Here is a 21,498-nt window from a genome sequence, read left to right on the forward strand (position 1 = left end):
GAATATAAAAGTAAGGAAGTATTGTTGCAACTATACAAGGCATTGGTGAGACTGCACCTGAAGTTTGTGCACAGTCTTGGTCCCCTTATTTGAGGAAAGATGTAGTGGCATTGGAGGCAGTTCAGAGGAGGTTCACTGGATTGATTCCAGAGATGAGGGGTTTGTCGTATGAAGAGAGATTGAACAGTTTCTGGAATTTAGAAGAATGAAGGGAGATCAAATTGAAGTCTACAAGTTGATAAAAGGTATGGATAAAGTAGACGTGGAGCGGATGCTTCCTCTTGTGGGATGTTCTAGGATGAGAGGTCATAGTCTTAGGATAAGGGGTAGCAAATTTAAAAACGAGTTGAGGAGAAACTACTTCTCCCAAAGGGTTCTGAAACTGTGGAATTCGCTACCCCAAAGTGCGGTGGATGCTGGGACAGTGAATACATTTAAGGAGGAGTTAGACAGATTTTTAATGGGTAATAGGTTGAAGGGTTATGGGGAGAAGGCAGGAAAATGGGGATGAGGAGCATATCAGCCATGATCAAATGGTGGAGCAGACCCGATGGACCTAATTCTGCTTCTATATCCTATGAACTTATAAGAACAAAGAACAGTACAGCACAGGAAACAGGCCCTTCGGCCCTCCAAGCCTGTGCCGCTCCTTGGTCCAACTAGACCAATCGTTTGTATCCCTCCATTCCCAGGCTGCTCATGTGACTATCCAGGTAAGTCTTAAACGATGTCAGCGTACCTGCCTCCACCACCCTACTTGGCAGCGCATTCCAGGCCCCCACCACCCTCTGTGTAAAAAACGTCCCTCTGATGTCTGAGTTATACTTCGCCCCTCTCAGCTTGAGCCCGTGACCCCTCGTGATCGTCACCTCCGACCTGGGAAAAAGCTTCCCACTGTTCACCCTATCTATACCCTTCATAATCTTGTATACCTCTATTAGATCTCCCCTCATTCACCGTCTTTCCAAGGAGAACAACCCCAGTCTACCCAATCTCTCCTCATAGCTATGATGTCTTATTGTAAATTAAGTCACTTTTTAACAAGAATGAGAAAATAATTGACTGTTTTGCTAATGTTTAGCTCCTTTGTTGAGCACTTCATCTTGAGTATTATTATGACTCTCTAAGCTTCATTTTATAAAATTAATCTCATCCACAGTATTAAAGTTGGCAGGTTAAAAATTGCTGAGACGCATTAGCAGACACGTGGATTGTGATGAACAATTACCCACATCTAATGGCAGTAATGTTAGTAACACGATTGCAGCAAGCAGCTCAGCACTAAGCATGCTGCAATGTTTGCACGCTCAGCAGGGAGTCAAGCACCAATTAAAGCTAGCTTGCCCTTCATAAAACCAACTTGCACCCCTTAAAGGGGAAGTGCATGTTGGCTAGAACAGGAGCTGGAGGTTAAAAGACTCCAGGGAAGAAAATGGGGCCTATAATATGTGTATTTTAGACACCATGCATCCTTTTAACTCTCAAAATTATTCCTGAGATTCACACACACGTTTCTGGCAGAAGTGAGCACTGCATCATCTTGGTACTTTCTCATCTGCATGCTGTTCCTCAGCGATCTTATTTGAAAATGAAGCATCAGTTTTCACCTGTACACTGATACCAAGTCGCCCTCACCATCACTTCTCTTAACATTCCACTGTCTCTACATTGTCAAACTACTTGTCCAAAAGTCAGTAAAGGATGAGCAGGAATTTCCTCCAATTAAATATTGGGAAGACCAAGTCCATTGCCTTTGGTCCTTGCTACGAGCTCCATTTCACTAGCCACAGTTTCCATCCATTTCTGTAGCAAATATGAGGCTGAACCAGACCATTCACAATCTTTGAGTCATATTTGACCTCAAGATGAGAGGAGCTTTCGACCATATATCCGTGACATCATTAAGAACATCTATTTCCATCTTTGTAATATGGTGCCACTTCTCTTGTACTTAAACTCATTTGATGCTGAAACCCCCATCAATACCTATCTTACTACTTGACTTGACTATTCAAGTTTATGAAGTATTTCTACACTCTATAAACTTGAGGTCATCCAAACCTCTGCTGCATGTGTCCTTATTCACACCAAGTCCTGTAAATCCATCACCCCATTCTTGCTAACCTATATTGCTTCCCAGTTAAGTAAAACCTTGATTTTTAAATGTTATTCTTTTTTTTCCCTATTCTGTAGCCTTCTCAAGTCCCATAAACCCCTGAGTCATGTGCACTCTGGCTTTTTGACTATCCCCAACTGTAACTGCTCCTCTATTGGTGGCTGTGTTTCAGTTCTAAGGTTCTAAGCCCCGAAATTCCTTCCCTAAACTTCTCCATTTCTTTAATTCTCTTTCCACTTTTAACAGAGGCCACACAGAAGAGGGAGGTATAGCGGGAGGCCATATCCAGAGGCAATTAATTTACATGAACTTTAGCAAGGATGAATGCCTGAGATGTCTTTGCTTCACTAAAGAAGTTGTGAATTGAATCTGTCAACTGCTACAGCACAACTGAAACTTCAAAGCAGGTCAACAATCATGTTGCCTGTGTTTTTCGAGATTACCGTGGCTCTCAACTTATTTGTATCTGGTTCCTTCCTGACTGCTGCTGAAGATATAAGTAACATCTTGCGATTTGCAATACAGTGCTGCAGATGCCATGTTATTGAGGCTGTCTGTACAAAGTGATCTAGCGTAATCTCATTTGCCAGAAACAAGCAGGCAGAGAGAACTCAAGGGTTTCCACGGATTGCAGGCCTCTCCTTGGAGCATGGTGTCATTGACTGTATTCAAGGCCTTATATATCTCAGGTCAACTTGGCTTTTTTTCTGAGCATAAAGGATTCGGATCCCTCAATGTGCAGATCGTGTGCAATCACAAGCAGTGTACCATGCTGGTAATTGCTCTTTATTCTGGCAGTAGAAACTATTTCTTCATCCTGCAACAGCTCTATTTGATTCACCATACCAAGTCAAAGGCTGGCTGCTAATCAACAAATGTTATTCACTGATGACATGACCCATAACCTGAGTCTGAAACCCACACATACATGCACTGCAGGCCTATAGTGAGAACCATGCTGCCACAATCAATTTTAAAGAGCGTAATGTCAGATATCAAGTGGAATGAGAGAAGGAGGCCTAGATAATTAGATATCCATATCATCAATTGTTTCAGCACCTCCAGTGGCCACAGCCCAGCAATGCCCCTGTTCCTATGATAGTCACTTACATGGGGTTAAAAGATGCTAGTGATCTGGTCCATTTCCCCATGCTGCTGGATGCTAATATGTGTCATCGCTTTCTACAAAAAAAATAAGGAATTGTGTGTGGGAGTGTTGATTCAGTCTGTTTGGATGACGTAAGTACCATGGTTGAATAGCTGCCACTGTGTGAGCACTGTGGGCTGTGAGTGCAAAGCTTGCAACAGTACCAAGTGTGCAAGGTTGGGTTAAAACATATAAATTGAAGGATTGAGTATTATCTGATCAAGATTATTAATAGGTTGATTTGGAGATGTAGTGAATTGATCAGTAAATGAGGCTAGTGGTGCAGTTGATAGAATATGCCACTTAAAGATGGACTCATTCATCTTGACAACTTGTATAAAATAGTTAAATTTCTTCCTGCACTGCATCCATGTTCTTGGAACAACATTCTTGAAATTAACCTCTGCCACCACCTCTTCTGAGCATCTGTCCCCCAACAGCTACAGAATTCTCTACTTCTTCAACAAAGACATTGTCTGAAAATCTTGGTGCACACCCTCTCTTACGTGCAGCCACTGCTCAGTTTTCAGATGACTTCCACTACCTCATGCAACCACAATGCTTCTCAGCTTTAGGAGGCATAAGCTACTTTTAAGCCCAGCATCTTGAAATATCAGGCCTTCTGTTTTGATATGCGCAGCCCGTGAACAGCCTGTGTAGCACTGGCTGCACACAGCAACCACGTAAAGCAGCAGGCTGCAGAAAATTATTATACTGTCTACAATACCATGAACATGTATGGGCTAACTGCATTCCATGTTTCCATGTCCTTTTTTGTGTTTATCCAATTTTTCCCACTAGCACTTGCCCACACACAAGAATTCTAGTGTAGTATTATGAGCAGTCACTGACTTCAACATGCTCAACAGTAAAATTTAATCAGGGAACTATCAATCTCTATTGAGAGAACATACTTTCTGGACCTATAAGCGCTTTATTTTTGCATAAATGTAGATATGTTGAGATCAATTATTCTGTCACATAATGGTAGATCTTAATTGAGATTTGATCTACAGGAAGTTCCAGCTTATCTGTTTCATTTTTTTATGCAGATAGAAAAGATAGATTGGGCTACTTGGACATGTGTTTTAGGACCAACATGTGAAGGAATCTGGCCTACACACAGTGATATCACAGATGTCAATGCAGCCTGTCTGACCAAAGCCAAAAAACTCATAGTCACAGGGGATGACTTTGGCTTTATGAAGCTTTTTTCATACCCAGTAAAGGTAACTTTATTTGCACAGGTAGTATTTTGTTTTAATATAAAAATAACACTGTATATATGGTTATTCAAATCACTTTTATTTTATATTCCCCATGATAAATGCATAAGTTGTATGTTTTGCATGTGTACTGTCAAACATGCTAACTTAATTAAATTTTGCAAGTTTTGATACTTCGTTGTTTCAGTTATTTTACAGGTGTATTCACTGTCATGTCGTGCAGGTAATTAGTTTGCACATTTTGATGACCTACAAAAATTGGCATGGAATGACTGGGAAGTTCAACATACTGAAATACAAAGGAATATAAATTGGTCTTCACATTATGGCAGAAATTCAGAAGTGTTGCTCATCTGTACAGTGTTCATTCCAAGGAGTCTCACAACACTAGGTTAAAGTCCAACGTGTTTATTTGGTAGCACTAGCTTTCGGAGCGCTGCCCCTTCATCAGGTGAGTGGAGAATTGGGTTCACAAATAGGGCGTATATAGACACAGACTCAATTATAAGATAATGGTTGGAATGCGAGCCTTAACAGGTAATCAAGTCTTTACAGGTGCAGACAATGTGAGTGGAGAGAGGGTTAAGCACAGGTTAAAGAGGTGTGAATTGTCTCAAGCCAGGACAGTTAGTAAGATTTTGCAAGTCCAGGCAAGTTGTGTGGTTACAGGTAGTGTAACATGAACCCAAGATCCCGGCTGAGGCCTCCTCATGTGTGCGGAACTTGGCTATCAGTTTCTGCTCAGCAATTCTGCGTTGTTGTGTGTCTTGAAGGCTGCCTTGAAGAACGCTTACCCGAAGATCAGAGGCTGAATGCCCTTAACTGCTGAAGTGTTCCCCGACAGGAAGGGAACACTCCTGCCTGGTGATTATCGACTGGTGTCCATTTATCCGTTGTCGTAGAGTCTGCATGGTCTCGCCGATGTACCATGCCTCAGGACATCCTTTCCTGCAGCGTATCAGGTAGACAATGTTAGGCGAGTTGCAAGAATATGTACCGTGTACCTGGTGGATGGTGTTCTCACGTGAGATGATGGCATTCGTGTTCATGATCCAGCACGTCTTGAAGAGGTTGCTGTGGCAGGGTTGTGTGGTGTCGTGGTCACTGTTCTCCTGAAGGCTGGATAGTTTGCTGCAAAGGAAGAATGATGACATTTTTTTCCTTTGGACTCACAGCAAACAATCACTGAAATAACTACATGATGACATCAACAAGTTCCATCCCACAATCAGACTCACTATGGACTACTCTCCAGAATCGGTTGCATTCTTGGACACACGTATCTCCATCAAGGACGGTCACCTCAGCACTTCCCTGTACTGCAAGCCCACGGATAACCTCACAATGCTCCATTTCTCCAGCTTCCACCCTAAACACGTTAAAGAAGCCATCCCCTACGGACCAGCCCCCCCCGTATACGATCTGTTCAGATGAGGAGGAACACAACAGATATCTACCAACGCTGAAAGACGCCCTCATAAGAGCAGGATATGGCGCTCGAGTCATCGATCAACAGTTCCGACACACCACAGCGAAAAACCGCACCGACCTCTTCAGAAGACAAACGTGGGACACAGCGGACAGAGTACCCTTTGTTGTCCAGTACTTCCCCGTAGCAAAGAAGCTACGACATCATCTTCGGAGCCTTCAACATGTCATCGATGAACACTAACATCTCGCCAAGGCCATCCCCACACCCCCACTACTTGCCTTCAAACAACTGTGCAACCTCATACAGACCATTGTTTGCAGCAAACTACCCAGCCTTCAGGAGAACAGTGATCATGACACCACACAACCCTGCCACATCAACCTATGCAAGACGTGCCGGATCATCGATACGGATGTCAACATCTCACGTGAGAACATCATCCACCAGGTACACGGTACATATTCTTGCGACTCGCCCAATGTTGTCTACCTGATATGCTGCAGGAAAGGATGTCCTGTGGCATGGTACATCGGTGAGACAATGCAGATGCAATGACAACAGATGAATGGACACCGCTCAATAGTAACCAGGCAGGAGAGTTCCCTTCCTGTCGGGGAACACTTCAGCAGTCAAGGGCACTCAGCCTCTGATCTTCAGCTAAGTGTTCTTCAAGGTGGCCTTCAAGACACACGACAATGCAGAATCGCAGAGCAGAAACTAATAGCCAAGTTCTGCACATATGAGGACAGCCTGAACCGGGATCTTGTAACCCCCACGACTTGCCTGGGCTTGCAAAATCTTACTAACGGTCCTGGCTTGAGACAATTCACACCTCTTTAACCTGTGCTTAACCCTCTCTCCACTCGCATTGTCTGCACCTGTAAAGACTTGATTACCTGATAAGACTTGCATTCCAACCATTATCTTGCAAATGAGTCTGTGTCTATATATGCCCTGTTTGTGAACCCAACTCTCCACTCACCTGATGAAGGGGCAGCGCTTTGAAAGCTCGTGCTACCTAAATAAACCTGTTGGACTTTAACCTGGTGTTGTGAGACTTCTTAGTGTGCCTACCCCAGTCCAACGCTGGCATCTCCACATCGTTCCAAGGAATTCTGATCAGAAAATCACAAGCCTACATATTTGTTTTCCATCTGATTAAATTATGGGTAGAAAATGAATTCTGAGTCTTCAATTTCCAGACCACTGCACTCACAGGGTGCCATTTTGTAATCAGGGTGCCAAAACCTGGTATTCGATCTTTCTATTTAATTCTAGCTATTGTTAAATGCAACATAAACTAAAGATATACATTTCTTATTTTAGTCAAGAAGGCTAGAACAAAAACATTCACATTGTCTTAGGAATAGGATCTGGCAAAGTGGAGGTTTGAATGGGATCCATTCACTCAGCAGTCTTATACTAAGCAGAGTTTGGGCTTCCAAAAGATGGCATGGGTTCAGTATCAGCTTGTGCAAATGTCTACAAACAAAAATCCAACAAAAAGCTGTGCACCAAATCTGATTTACCTTTTCTCCTTCAGACCTGTTTATTTGCAGCATTTTGTGTTTTAATTTGGAACTCTAGTTTTTGTGTTTCTTAATCTAGTCTGTCAGTATTGAAGGTATGAAGGCCAGTTAGAGATGGAAAGGTGGAGAGAGGTTAATTTAAGAGAGAAACTTAGAGGGAAGATAATTTAAGGCAGAAACTTGCATATAAAATTAAAAAAAATAAAGGCATAACTTCACATTTATTTTTTACTTGGAACACTGTTTTTTCAAGCAAGTTAAAAGGACACAGTTTTCATAATCATTGGCAGATTCAGAATCAAGGAGACAGGAATGTTTGCACAACCAACAAGGAAATTGGCATTACATAGGAATTGGTCTTGTTATAATGTAGCTTTGCTCTCAATATTCTCCACTCGTACTTACATCAGAAGGCAATTTCCACAGTAGTTCTTTGACTCCTCTGAAACCATGTACGAGTTAAGAACATAAGAACTAGGAGCAGGAGTAGGCCATTTGGCCCCTTGAGCCTGCTCCGCCATTCAATAAGATCATGGCTGATCTTTTCATGGACTCAGTTCCACTTACCCACCCACTCACCATAACCCTTAATTCCTTTACTGTTCAAAAATCTATCAATCTTTGCCTTAAAAACATTCAATGAGGTAGACTCAACTGCTTCATTGGGCAGGGAATTCCACAGTTTCACAACCCTTTGGGTGAAGATGTTCCTCCTCAACTCAGCCCTAATTAACGGTTAAAAAAGAAAAAATAGTTTCACTTGTATATACCAAATGCACATAAGTTATCTTCTTCAGAAAAACACCACACTGTTAGGCCATAGCCTAAACAGCCAATCAAATCGACACAAAAAAATAATTCACACAAAGGCGTAAAAGCAGAACAATGCTAAATGGATGGACAGATTTATTGTCCTTTTTCTAAATATTTTAGCTGAGTTCTTAGTGAGATAGATAATTGGTTTATTTATTATCATAGTGTCAGGTGCTGAATTGTGATGACAACACAAATAAAACAAGTAATTATAATTTACAACACAGCTATAGACAATCATTAAAATAGAAATAGAATCAAGGTATAAAATAAGGATTGCACAATTATGATGATTTCAGGATACAAATAATTACAATACATTATGAAATGCAGGTTTTCTTAATTTACAGAAAGGTCTACTGCACTCTGCATTTTATATTAAAGAATATAAATCATATGTTGTCAGGTTGAGTGCATTAAATTCTCAATCATTTACATTCTATTTGACATAGTGTGGCTTGAAGCCTTCCGGAGGAACCTGAGGTCTTAGTTGCTAGACAAATCTGAGAAAAATATCAAGAAGAACATTAGGAACTCTTCATTGCATTTATCAGCCTGACCAAAGCATTTGACACAGTAAATCGCTGTGCATTGTGCTCCAGAGATTTGGATGTCCAAGAAATTCATCGAAATCCTGCAACTGCTTCATGATGATATAAGTGCATCTGTCTTATGTAGAACATCTGAAACAGACTCTTCAAAATGTGGACTGGTGTCAAGCAAGACTGCGTAATAGCCCCTTACAGTCCACGTGACAGTTTCCATTCATCTCATCAAAGATCAACTGGTCTCCGACGGAAGTATTAAATATTACCTAGATGGAAAACTCTTTAGCCTCAGTCACCTCGCTGCCAAAACTAAGCTGACCACAATGGATGTATATCATTTATAGTTTGTGAATGAGTCATTGCCCACTCTACATCTGTTTTGCAAATCACTCTCGATCTCTTCAATTCTGCATGCAAGAGACTTGGTGTGCCCTTGAATAACGCAAAAACAAAACGTATGTATCAACCCAGACCTGGTAAGTCAAAATATTCCACTTCCCATATATGTTGAAAGAAAGATTCTAGAATATGTTGATTATTTCCCATACCTTGTCAGCCATCTCTCTCAAAAGGCCACAACTGACTTGGAGATCCAACCCCAGAACAGCTGCGCCAGATCAACCTTCTACAAACTATGGCAGAGTATTTGATGATAAAGACTTCCGCAAGTCAACAAAAGTCCTAGTGTACAGAGCAGTTGATGTCACCACGCTCCTGTACAGCAGTGAGACCTGACCCGTGTATCAGTGACACAGAAGAGTGCTAGAAAGATTCCACCAACAATGTCTCTGCCACATTCTTCAGATTCAACAGGAGGATCATTGAACAAATGCTAATGTCGTTCTCGAAGCTAGCACCACAAGAATTCAGGCAAAACTCCTGCAAAATCAACTATGATGGACTGAACCCCACCAGCCCACTGAACTTACTGGAATCCCCCACCCCAGCCTTTAGATCATGCTGGAATTTCACCCTAGAACAATCGCTAAGCCCTCCACCACCTCCCCTGTTCCCCTCTGGACCTCTCTTACTGTGAGGAACCATTCCCAGAGGTTCTGGGCTGCAGTCTCCTGCTGCCATATTTTTGCTCCCACTTGCTGACCAACAACCTGGCATTGGGTTAGCAGGAATCCAAGGTCTTTTATTCAACTAAGGTCCAGTCATTAAGATCAATAGGGCCTCCACCTTTCAGGGTGAACTACCTGATTTGGGGTTCACCATGCTAATCCTGCCCCCCCCCCCCCCCTTTTAAATCTGTTGCCTATGAAAAGCAAAATTGCATAATATTACAAAGTCACAGAAGCAGACATCTGTTCATTTTGTTCGTCGTTGTCAGTTCTCCTTCAGTATAGTTCTTGGTCCAAATATGTTCCCACTTTGCATCTGTTGGAGATGATTTACAATCGCTGAATACCTCCTCCCAGTGTATCTACAATCTCTTCCACCAAGTTCACCCATGGGGAGGTCTATCTAGAAAGGTAGGAGAATTGAATTTCATAAAGCAGGTGGTCCTGTTAAGAGAACTGCCTGATGTCTGGCAGTGATGTTATGAACTTGCACAACTTTTGACTGACACAATCAATGCCTCACGCACGTAACAGACTGTCCTAGCACAGTGTAAAAAGGTGTATGTCATTTCTATTCTGAAATTGTCACCCGCCAGCACTGACAACCTGAACCCTATCATTCTAATTGGTCATTTCTCTAAAGTTGCAGAACACTTTATAACAAAATGAACGATGGAGACAATGCAGAACAACTCCAGTTTGGAAACATCAAGGACATGTCAACTTCAAATTGCTTGATTAATATCCTGCGCACACTGCATGAGCATATTGATACGCAGAATCAATATTTTCAAGGCTGCTTATAGACCTCTCCAAAGTATTCGATCACACAATTGCCATCTCGAACCCCTACAAATGGGAGTTGATTCATCTCATGTTTCTTAGATAAGCAATTTCATTTCAAATTTTGAACAACATTTTAATTTCACAATTTCACCAATAAGCTATCCAAGTGGATATGCATTTATGCTGGATTTCCACATGGAACTAAGATGGGATCCACTGTTTTACTTGTTCCAATTAACGATGCCAGCTACAACGATGTCGACATTGGCATTCACTACTTCAAATATGATGAGGTACTGATGGTTATTGAAAAGTTGCATCGTCACACTAAATCTCACATGCCAGCCTGTTCTTGAGCAACATCACAATTGGTCTGTGTACAATGGAATTTGCCTTAACCCCATTAAGTGCACAGTCGTTGATATTGCTCCAAACAGGGTCTTACCAATCTGTTACGGAATGACATCACGATCCAACATCATAACACTGTCAAATTGTTGGGTATGTTTAGCCAGTCCGATCTAAAATGGATGTGCACATCAGACCTATTGTTAAATGATCTAACAGCCATCTGTACTTGCTGTGGAAACTGAAATACCACTCCTTCTAAAGCGATGATTTAATAACCATTTTCACATCTTTTATTCGTCCCATATTGGAATACCAGGCAACTGTGTGTTTCAGCAGAATCACAGAGCAACAACGTAAAGCCATTGATTGTGTTCGGAAAAGGGCTTGCAAAGTCATTCTTGGTCCTAATTACCACCATTAATCATAATCTTGCATGATTGTTGTCTGGAGACACTCAAGAATGGACAGAATCAACTCTGCTGTTCTTTTGCAGGACAGCTGCCGCAGTCCAAACTTCGCTACTTGTTACCTGAAGACAGATCTCACACTGGCTACCAGCTACGTTAACTAAGATATAAAAGAACAAGATTTAAGAATGGTTCAATGCTATATCTCATTTACACAATAAACTTTACTGATTGTATAACTTTGAACCTTGATAATGCAAAGATCTGCAAAATCTAATGAACTTATTCTAATCTGTTCTTTCTGGGATTTTTATATTTTAATTCTAATGACTAATGGTAAAATTTAGCTCAGTTCAGCCCTTGGCTATGACTGAAGTTGATTTGTAAATAAACCTTAAACTTTAAAGAAAATGAAATTATTGATGAATCATGGCTAACACCAGAAAATAAGCAGACCTATCTAATATTAAACTAATTGCATATCATCTGTATATTAATATAACCGAAACTCTTAGAATTGCACAGTTATTGGTGAAAAAGTGGACTTGTAAAATAAAATTTGAATAATAGAATAGCATAACCTCCAAACTTTCTCATTTACAAAATGGAAATTATATATACATGATGGGCACACACAACATCAATAATAATGTCTAATATACTGATCCTGTTTGAATATAACATCTAATCTATGGTGTCTTATTATTTTTTGTCCAAGAGAAAAGAAAAAATAAATTCTTAGTAGTTTTTGCCAGAAGGATAAAGTGGCACCTCACTTTGTGGGACATTGCTTTTTCTTTTAACTTCTTACAAGAACTAGTTATACAATCGTGATAGTAGAAAAGTGTTGGTAAGCAAAACAAATTGTCCAAAGAAAACAACTTTCTATTGATTCACTTCTCTATTTTTGTATGCAATAAAAATTATGGTCAAGTAATCTGGAAAAAAGTTATTAAAATTATCAACAAAAAAGTTAAATGTCAAAAGTAATATCTAATTGTGGCATAGTGCCCATACTTCTGTATTATAAGTGTTTAGGTATATAAAGTCATGATAGCCACATCCCTAACTGAAAATGTGACTAATTTGTTTTCCAGGGCCGATATGCAAAGTTTAAAAAGTATGTGGGCCACAGTGCACATGTGACTAATGTGAGGTGGGCACAGGATGACAGCTTGTTGCTTACAGTGGGTGGTGCCGACACTGCTTTGATGATCTGGAATTTGGAAACTGATGGAAACAGGGACAACAAGCCAATGGACAGTGAAGAGTCTGACACCGACACAGATGAGGATGGAGGTAGACAGAAAAGCTATTAATAACTTGAGCCTTTTCTTACCCAGTGTACTACTAGTTTTGAAATCCCTAATTACTTTGATCTTTGTAATAAATTTAAATTTTACAGAATTATCCAGATGTCTATCTGGACACCAGCAATAAATTGGGCGAATGGGATCAAAGGTTATGGGGAAAAAGCAGGATTAGGCTATTGAGTTGGATGGTCAGCCATGGTCATAATGAATGGCGGAGCAGGCTCGAAGAGCCAAATCCTCCTGCTCCTACCTTCTATGTTAATACCACTTTCACCCGGGTGTAAATACAAAATTGCCACTGTCACCAAACTGCACTCTTTCTTTTCTAACAAATTGTTTTCAAACCTTTTTTGATCAAGCATAATGCTTAGTGGTGTGTGTTAATTTGTTTGAACCTTAGAACATAGAACATTACAGCGCAGTACAGGCCCTTCGGCCCTCAATGTTGCGCCGACCAGAGGAACCAATCTAAAGCCCCTCTAATCTACACTATTCCAATATCATCCATATGTTTATCCAATAACCATTTGAATGCTCTTAATGTTGACGAGTCCACTACTGCTGCAGGCAGGGCATTCCACGCCCTTACTACTCTCTGAGTAAAGAACCTACCTCTAACATCTGTCCTATATCTCTCACCCCTCAATTTAAAGCTGTCCCCTCGTGCTAGCCAACACCATCCGAGGAAAAAGGCTCTCACTATCCACCCTATCTAATCCTCTGATCATCTTGTATGCCTCTATTAAGTCACCTCTTAACCTTCTCTCTAACGAAAACAACTTCAAGCCCCTCAGCCTTTCCTCATACGATTTTCCCACCATACCAGGCAACATCCTGGTAAATCTCCTCTGCAACCTTTCCAACACTTCCACATCTTTCCTATAATACGGTGACCAGAACTGTACGCAATACTCCAAATGCGGCCGCACCAGAGTTTTGTACAGTTGCAGCATGACCTCCTGGCACCGAAACTCAATCCCTCTACCAATAAAAGCTAACACTCTGTACGCCTTCTTAACAACCCTATCAACCTCGGTGCCAACTTTCAGGGATCTATGTACATGGACACCCAGATCCCTCTGTTCATCCACACTACCAAGTATCTTACCATGAGCCCAGTACTCTGTATTCCTGTTACTCCTTCCAAAGTGAATCACCTCACACTTTTCCGCATTAAACTCCATTTGCCACCTCTCAGCCCAGCTCTGCAGCTTATCTATGTCCCTCTGTAACCTGCCACTTCCCTCCGCACTGTCTACAACTCCATCGACTTTAGTGTCATCCGCATCCTTATGCACCATTTCAACTTTCAGAAAGGCACCCCATTTGTTGGCCAATGTTCCAGGTGGGAGACAATTTAGTTATGCAAACAGGGATTCCGTGCCTGTTGTAGAACCCTGGCATTGCAACTTTCAAAGAGGAATGAATAAAATTTGCATAGTGCATATCTGTCCTATTTTTCCAAGCATCAAGAAACCTAACCAGTGGTCTTTAAAGATAAGTTTTGTAAGATTTTAAAAATATTTTGATGGGCTAGGAGGAGTTACAGTTCAAGCCTCATTATCACCAATCTCTACTTCCTTTTCATCTTTTCTTCTAGCCCTTCCATCCTCTTTTCCTCTACTACTTCTCATTCCCACCTGCCTCCTCTTAACCTGCCAGAGAGCTAAATGGACTGGCTCACCCCAGGGTTGAAATGCATTAATGTTTACAGGAGCCAGAATTACATTCTGTCTCACCAATGGATTTTTAGGGTGTGTCTGTGCCTCCTTTGTCTTCCCTACCCTCCCTTCCCTAGAACCCCTTGAACTTACCTGGGCCTCCAGTGCCCAGCCTTAGGCTCCAATGTCTTCCTGAACTCCCTCTTCTATCGATTGCAATGCTGTTACTGTAGGGACTGGAGAGTTGCCGGCCAGTCAGGTGCATGAAATGGCTGCAGGGCACAGAATCAGGAACTGAGACCCTACCATCCAGAAAATTCAGGCGAGGGAGTTAGGGACATTTCCTTTATTGTAGAAGAAACAATGTTATGTCTTCTTGTTCACTCTTTATTGAATGTTCATGTCAGTGTCCAGTGGTGTGTTCGCCATTCTGTGGGACATGGCTGAACTTGCAGGCTCAGGTAGCTCTTCCTTTTATGCAGTAACAAGGACATTGTCCAAGATCAAGTAGAGGATGAGCCGTGATCTAATTGATGGAAGAGCAAGCTCAAGGGGCCAAATGGCCTATGCTCCTGTTTCCTACGTTCCTCTGTTCCTATGAGATCACTCTTGGCAGGGATAATTGAAATGTTGTAGGTGAGCTCGGAGCCCTGTAAAGACTGTACCAGCCAACACCCTGAAATGGACGCACATTTGGACAGTACTGACATCATCCTTTAGGCCTGTCATTTTCTTACCTATACTGACTGTTCCCACTACCTGTCCATCAAACTCAAGAAACCAGGCCCTCCTCATTTCACTCCTCTATGCCTGCAACCCCACCTTCTGTCCTTCCTTAGAACCCTCTTTCACTCCACCATGCCCCTCAACTCCACTCAACACATACCCCCTTTACCACTGACTCATCTTTACCAGTCCTGAGTTTTCATGCAAGTTGCCATTCTCTGCTCCCCTTCCTTGTGTCATTGGATTCAATAAAGAAAAGCACAGACCTCACTGCACAAACCCAACTGGTGCACAGTACCTATAAACAAACATGAAGCGAGTGCAATGAGATTCTGGTGTGCAATTGACTTTATCTTGGAGGCAAGACTTTATTTAAACAAGTTTATGCTAATGAATATTCATATCGTACATCACAAGTACAAACCCCATCCCCCACCCCACAGGCTGGTGTGAGGCCCAACGCACCACAAACATGCCACTGAGTTTATCTCTGCATCTCAACCTGTTATTGGAAAATCAATTTCGCAACTTACCTAATTTAGTCGCCCTGTATGCCATATTTCTTGCACTTGTGGTCACCATAAAATCCCACCCACGGTTTTGGAGAGGGAAAGCATTCTGATAATCTTGAATGTCTTTGACGGAAAAGGTTCATGCAGAACCAAGTTGTCTCTGAATATCAATGGTCTATTATGTTATGCCTTCCCCTTTGAATTGAGCATTTCCGGGAGAATGAACAGGGAATACAGAGAGGACAAACTGCTAAAAGGAGGAGATAGAGAAAAGGGATAAGGGCTCACAGTAAGAGTCAGCGTGGTTGGAGATAAGAAATAGCAAAGGAAGTAAGTCACTGATGGGAATATATGGACCCTCAAACATTAGCTACCCTGTAGGAAAATGTAAATATCAAGAATTAATAGGAATTTGTAAGAAAGATACTGCAATAAACATAGGCGATTTTAATTTTCACATAGATCAAACAGATAAAATTTTAAAGGTAATTTGAGGGTGAGTTCATGGAGTGTATTGAAGATAGTTTCTTGGAACAATACGTTATGGTATAAGCAATCTATTTAGACCTGGTAATGTGTAATGAGACAGGATTAATTAAAGACCTCATAGTAAAGGATCCTCCAGGGAAGAATGTTCATGATAGAATTTCACATTCAGTTGGAGGGTGAGAAACTGGAGTATAAAACTGCAGTCTTAGATTTAAATAAGGCAATTACAAAGGTATGAAAACAGTGTTGGTTAAAGCAGACTGGGAAAATAGGTTAAACCGTAAGATGGTGTATAAGCAGTGGCAGACATTTAACGAGATATTTCATATATCTTAGCAAAGATATATTCATTTGAGAAAAACATTACTCTACGAGGAGGCTAAACCATCCATGGCTAACTAAGGATGTTAAGGATGGTATCAAATTAAAAGAAAATGTGTATAATGCTGTGAAAATGTGCCAGAAGATTGGGAAAATGTTAGAAATCAGCGAAGAATGGCGAGAAAAAAAAACAAAAGGAGAAATTAGAATATTAAAGTAAACTAGCAAGAAATATAAAACAGAGAATCAGAGTTACTTGAAGTATATAAAAAGGAAGAGAGTAGTTGAAGTAAACAATGATCTCTTATGTTGGAAGATTACAACCATTGCATCCATTATCTCTGAGCTATTAATAATGGGAAGGAAATGGCAGAGACTTTGAACAAGTCATAGAAATCATAGAAACCCTACAGCACAGAAAGGGGCCATTCGGCCCCTCGAGTCTGCACCGACCACAATCCCACCCAGGCCCTACCCCCATATCCCTACTTATTTTACCCACTAATCCCTCTAACCTACGCATCTCAGAACACTAAGGGCAATTTTAGCATAGCCAATCAACCTAACCCGCACATCTTTGGACTGTGGGAGGAAACCGGAGCACCCGGAGGAAACCCACGCAGACACGAGGAGAATGTGCAAACTCCACCCAAGCCGGGAATCGAACCCAGGTCCCTGGAGCTGTGAAACAGCAGTGCTAACCACTGTGCTACCGTGCCGCCCTAAGTATTTTGTATCCTAGGATACATGGCACTGAAGGTTGACAAGTCCCTTGGACCTGATGGCCTGCATCCTAGCGTCTTAAAGAATTGATCGTAGAGATAATGGATGCAATGGTTGTAATCTTCCAAACTTCTCTAGATTCTGGAAAAGTTCCAGTGGATTGGAAAACTGCCAATGTAATGCCCCTATTAAAGAAAGGAGGGAAACAGCATGTAGGAAACTATAAAGCAGTTAGCCTAACATTTAGCTTTGGGAAAACACTAGAATCCATTATTAAGGAAATAGTAGCAGGACATTTAGAAAATCATTAACAAGAGCCAAAATTATTTTATGAAAGGGAAATTGTGTTTGACAAATTTATTAGAATTCTTTGAGGATGCATCAAGTAGAGTGAATAAAGGGTAGCCAGTAAATGTAGTTTATTTGGATTTCCAAAGGCATTCAGTAAGGTGCCACATAAAAGATTACTGCCCAAGATAAAACTCATGATATTTGGTGTAATATATCAGCATTGGTGGTAATGATGAAAAAAGAGACAATCCAAAAAGGTGTTTCATCTTGCTCTCATCAGGAGAGCTTTGCAAGAATACCAAACTTTGGGACATAAAAACTAGAAGCAGGAGTAGGCCATTTGGCCCTTCGAGCCTGCTCTGCCATTCATTTTGATCATGGCTGATCATTGAATTCAATATCCTGATTCCCCCTTCCCCCCCCAATATCCCTTGATCCCTTTAGCCCCAAGAGCTATGTCTAATTTCTTCTTGAAAGCAGCCACGTTTTGGCCTCAACTACATTCTGTGGGAGTGAATTCCACACATTCACCATCAACTGAGTGAAGAAATTTCTCCACACCTCAGTTCCAAAAGGTTTACTCTGTATCCTCAAACTATGACCTTTAGTTCTGGAATCCCCCATTATTGGAAACATTCTTTCTAAATCTACCCTGTCTAACCCTGTTAGAATTTTATAAGTTTCTATGAAATCCCCCCTCACTCTTCTAAACTCCAGTGAATATAATCCTAACCGACTTAGTCTCTCCTCATATGACAGACCTGCCATCCCAGGAATCAGCCTGGTAAACCTTCGCTGTACTCCCTCTATAACAAGGACATCCTTCCTCAGATAAGGACACCAAAACTACACATAGTACTCCAGATATGGCCTCACCAATGCCCTATACAATTGCAGCAAAACATCACCATCCCTATACTCAAATCCTCTCACTGTGAAGGCCAACATACCATTTGCCTTCTTTACTGTCTACTGTATTTGCGTGCTTGCTTTCAGTGACTGATGTGCTAAAAGAGTGGGGGTAAATGGGTGTTTTTCTGGTTGGCGATCAGTGACTAGTGGTGTGCCTCAGGGATCAGTGTTGGGACCTCAATTGTTTACGATTTACATAGATGATTTGGAGTTGGGGACCAAGGGTAGTTGTCAAAATTCGCAGATGTCTTAAGATGAGTGGCAGAGCAAAGTGTGCAGAGGACGCTGATAGTCTGCAAAGGGATATAGATCATCTAAGTGAGTGAGCGAGGGTCTGGCAGATGGAGTACAACGTTGGTAAATGTGAGGTCATCCATTTTGGTAGGAATAACAGCAAAATGGACTATTATTTAAATGGTAAAAAAATGCAGCATGCTGCTGTGCAGAGGGACCTGGATGTCCTTGTGCAAGAATCACAAGGAGGTGCAGCTGGTCATTAAGAAGGCAAATTGAATTTTGCCCTTCATTGCTAGAGGGATGGAGTTTAAAAACAGCGAGGTTATGTTGCAGCTGTATAGGGTGCTGGTGAGGCCACACCTGGAGTACTGTGTACAGATTTGGTCTCCTTACTTGAGAAAGGATATACTGGCACTGGAGGGGGTGAAGAGGAGATTCACTAGGTTGATTCCGGAGTTGAGAGGGTTGGCTTATGAGGAGAGACTGAGTAGACTGGGGCTATACTCATTGGAATTCAGAAGAATGAGGGGAGATCTTATAGAAACATATAAGATTATGAAGGGAATAGATAAGATAGAAGCAGGGAAGTTGTTTCCACTGGTGGGTGAAACTAGAACTAGGGGGCATGGCCTCAAAATAAGGGGGAGCAGATTGAGACTGAGTTGAGGAGGAACTTCTTCACACAAAGGGTTGTGAGTCTGTGGAATTCCCTGCCCATGAAGCAGTTGGGGCTACCTCATTGAATGTTTTTAAGGCAAGGATAGATAAATTTTTGAACACTAAAGGAATTAAGGGTTATGATGAGCGGGCGGGTAAGTGGAGCCGAGTCCACGAAAAGATCAGCCATGATCTTATTGAATGGCGGAGCAGGTTCAAGGGGCCAGATATAAGCAGTAGTGTTGACCATGGAGAACCAATGGATGTGGTTTATTTAGACTTTCAAAAGGCTTTCAGCAAGGTCTCACATAACAGACTACTATGTAAAGTTAAAGCGCGTGAAATTGCAGAAAATGTCTTGAGATGGATAGAAAGCTGGTTAGCAGATAGGAAGCTGCTAACGAGGATGTGGAAAAGATTGAAAGGGCGCAGAGGAGATTTACAAGGATGTTGCCTGGATTGAGTGGCATGCCTTATGAGGATAGGCTGAGGGAGCTCGGTCTTTTCTCCTTGGAGAGACGTAGGATGAGAGGAGACCTAATAGAGGTATATAAGATGTTGAGAGGCATAGATCGGGTGGACTCTCAGAGGCTCTTTCCCAGGGTGGAAATGGCTGCTACGAGAGGACACAGGTTTAAGGTGCTGGGGTGTAGGTACAGGGGAAATGTTAGGGGGAAGTTTTTCACACAGAGGGTGGTGGGCGAGTGGAATCGGCTGCCGTCAGTGGTGGTGGAGGCAAACTCAATAGGGTCTTTTAAGAGACTCCTGCATGAGTACATGGGACTTAATAGGATGGAGGGTTATAGGTAGGCCTAAAAGGTAGGGATATGTTCGGCACAACTTGTGGGGCCGAAGGGCCTGTTTTGTGCTGTAGTTTTCTATGTTTCCATGTTCCTATGTTCCTATGTTCCTATGTTCCTATGTTCTTATGCACAAGGATTCCAAGGTCTTGTTGAGTATCCACCTCTCTCAATTTACACCCATTCAAGTAATAATCTGTCTTCCTATTATTGCTACCGAAGTGGATAACCTCACATTTATCCACATTATACTGCATCTGCCATGCAGATGCCCACACACTTAGCCTGTCCAAATCACGCTGAAGCATCTCTGCATCCTTCTCGCACTCATCCTCCCACCCAACGTTGTATCATCTGCAAATTTGGAGATAATACTTTCAGTACCCTCTTCCAAATCATTAATATATAATGTGAACAGTTGCACAGATAGCACAGATCCCACTAGTCACTGACTGCCAATCAGAAAAAGACCCATTTATGCCAACTCTTTGCTTCCTATCTGCTAACCAGCTTTCTATCCATCTCAAGACATTATCTGCAATTCCATGTGCTTTAACTTTACATAGTAGTCTGTTATGTGAGACATTGTTGAAAGCCTTCTGAAAGTCTAAATAAACCACATCCATTGGTTCACCATGGTCAACTCTACTGCTTATATCCTCAAAAGATTCCAATAGATTTGGCAAGCCTCATTTCCCTTTTGTAAATCCATGCTGACTTTATCTGATTATACCACTGCCTTCCAAATGCTGAGTTACGAAATCCTTGATAATAGACTCTAGCAACTTCCCCAGTATCGACGTTAGGCTCACTGGTCTATAGTTCCCTGTTTTCTCTCTACCTCCTTTTTTGAATAGTGGGCTTACATTAGCTACCCTCCAATCTGTCGGAACTATTCCAGAGTCCAAAGAATTTTGGAAAATAACCACCAATGGATCTACTATTTCCAGGGTCACTTCCTTAAGTACTCTGGAGTGAAGATTATCAGGACCTGAGGATTTATCCACCTTCAATCCCATCAATTTCTCCGAAATCATTTCTTTACTAATGCTGATTTCCTTCAGCTCCTCACTAAAACATGTTTCTCTCAGCACTTCTGGTACACTATTCATGTCTTCCTTTGTGAAGACTGAAGCAAAGTACAAATTTAATTCTTCGGCCATTTCTTTATTTCCCATTATGAATTCTCCTGTTTCTGACTGTAAGGGGACTACATTTGTTTTTGTCAATCTTTTTCTTTTTACATATCTATAGAAACTTTTACAGTCAGTTTTTATGTTCCCCACTAGCTTACTTTCATACGCTATTTTTCCCTTCTTAATCAAAATCCTTTGGTCCTCCTTTGCTGAATTTTAAACTGCTCCCAATCCTCAGGCTTATTGTTTTCTCTTGACAATTTCTATGCTTTTTTGAATCTGATACTATTTCCAATTT

General features: G+C 41.5%; 1 protein-coding gene across 1 annotated transcript in view; it reads left to right on the forward strand.

Annotated features, from left to right (window-relative positions):
- The window catches only part of LOC144504500 (echinoderm microtubule-associated protein-like 6), a 376,096-nt gene that overhangs the window by 258,499 nt on the left and 96,099 nt on the right, over positions 1-21,498 (forward strand). Inside the window, exons 26-27 of the mRNA XM_078229865.1 lie at positions 4,316-4,492; positions 12,520-12,721. Of these exons, the coding sequence (XP_078085991.1) occupies positions 4,316-4,492; positions 12,520-12,721 (379 nt within the window). The remainder of the gene's footprint in view (positions 1-4,315; positions 4,493-12,519; positions 12,722-21,498) is intronic.

The sequence above is a fragment of the Mustelus asterias genome, chromosome 15, assembly GCF_964213995.1.
Source record: "Mustelus asterias chromosome 15, sMusAst1.hap1.1, whole genome shotgun sequence".
Lineage (NCBI taxonomy): Eukaryota > Metazoa > Chordata > Chondrichthyes > Carcharhiniformes > Triakidae > Mustelus > Mustelus asterias.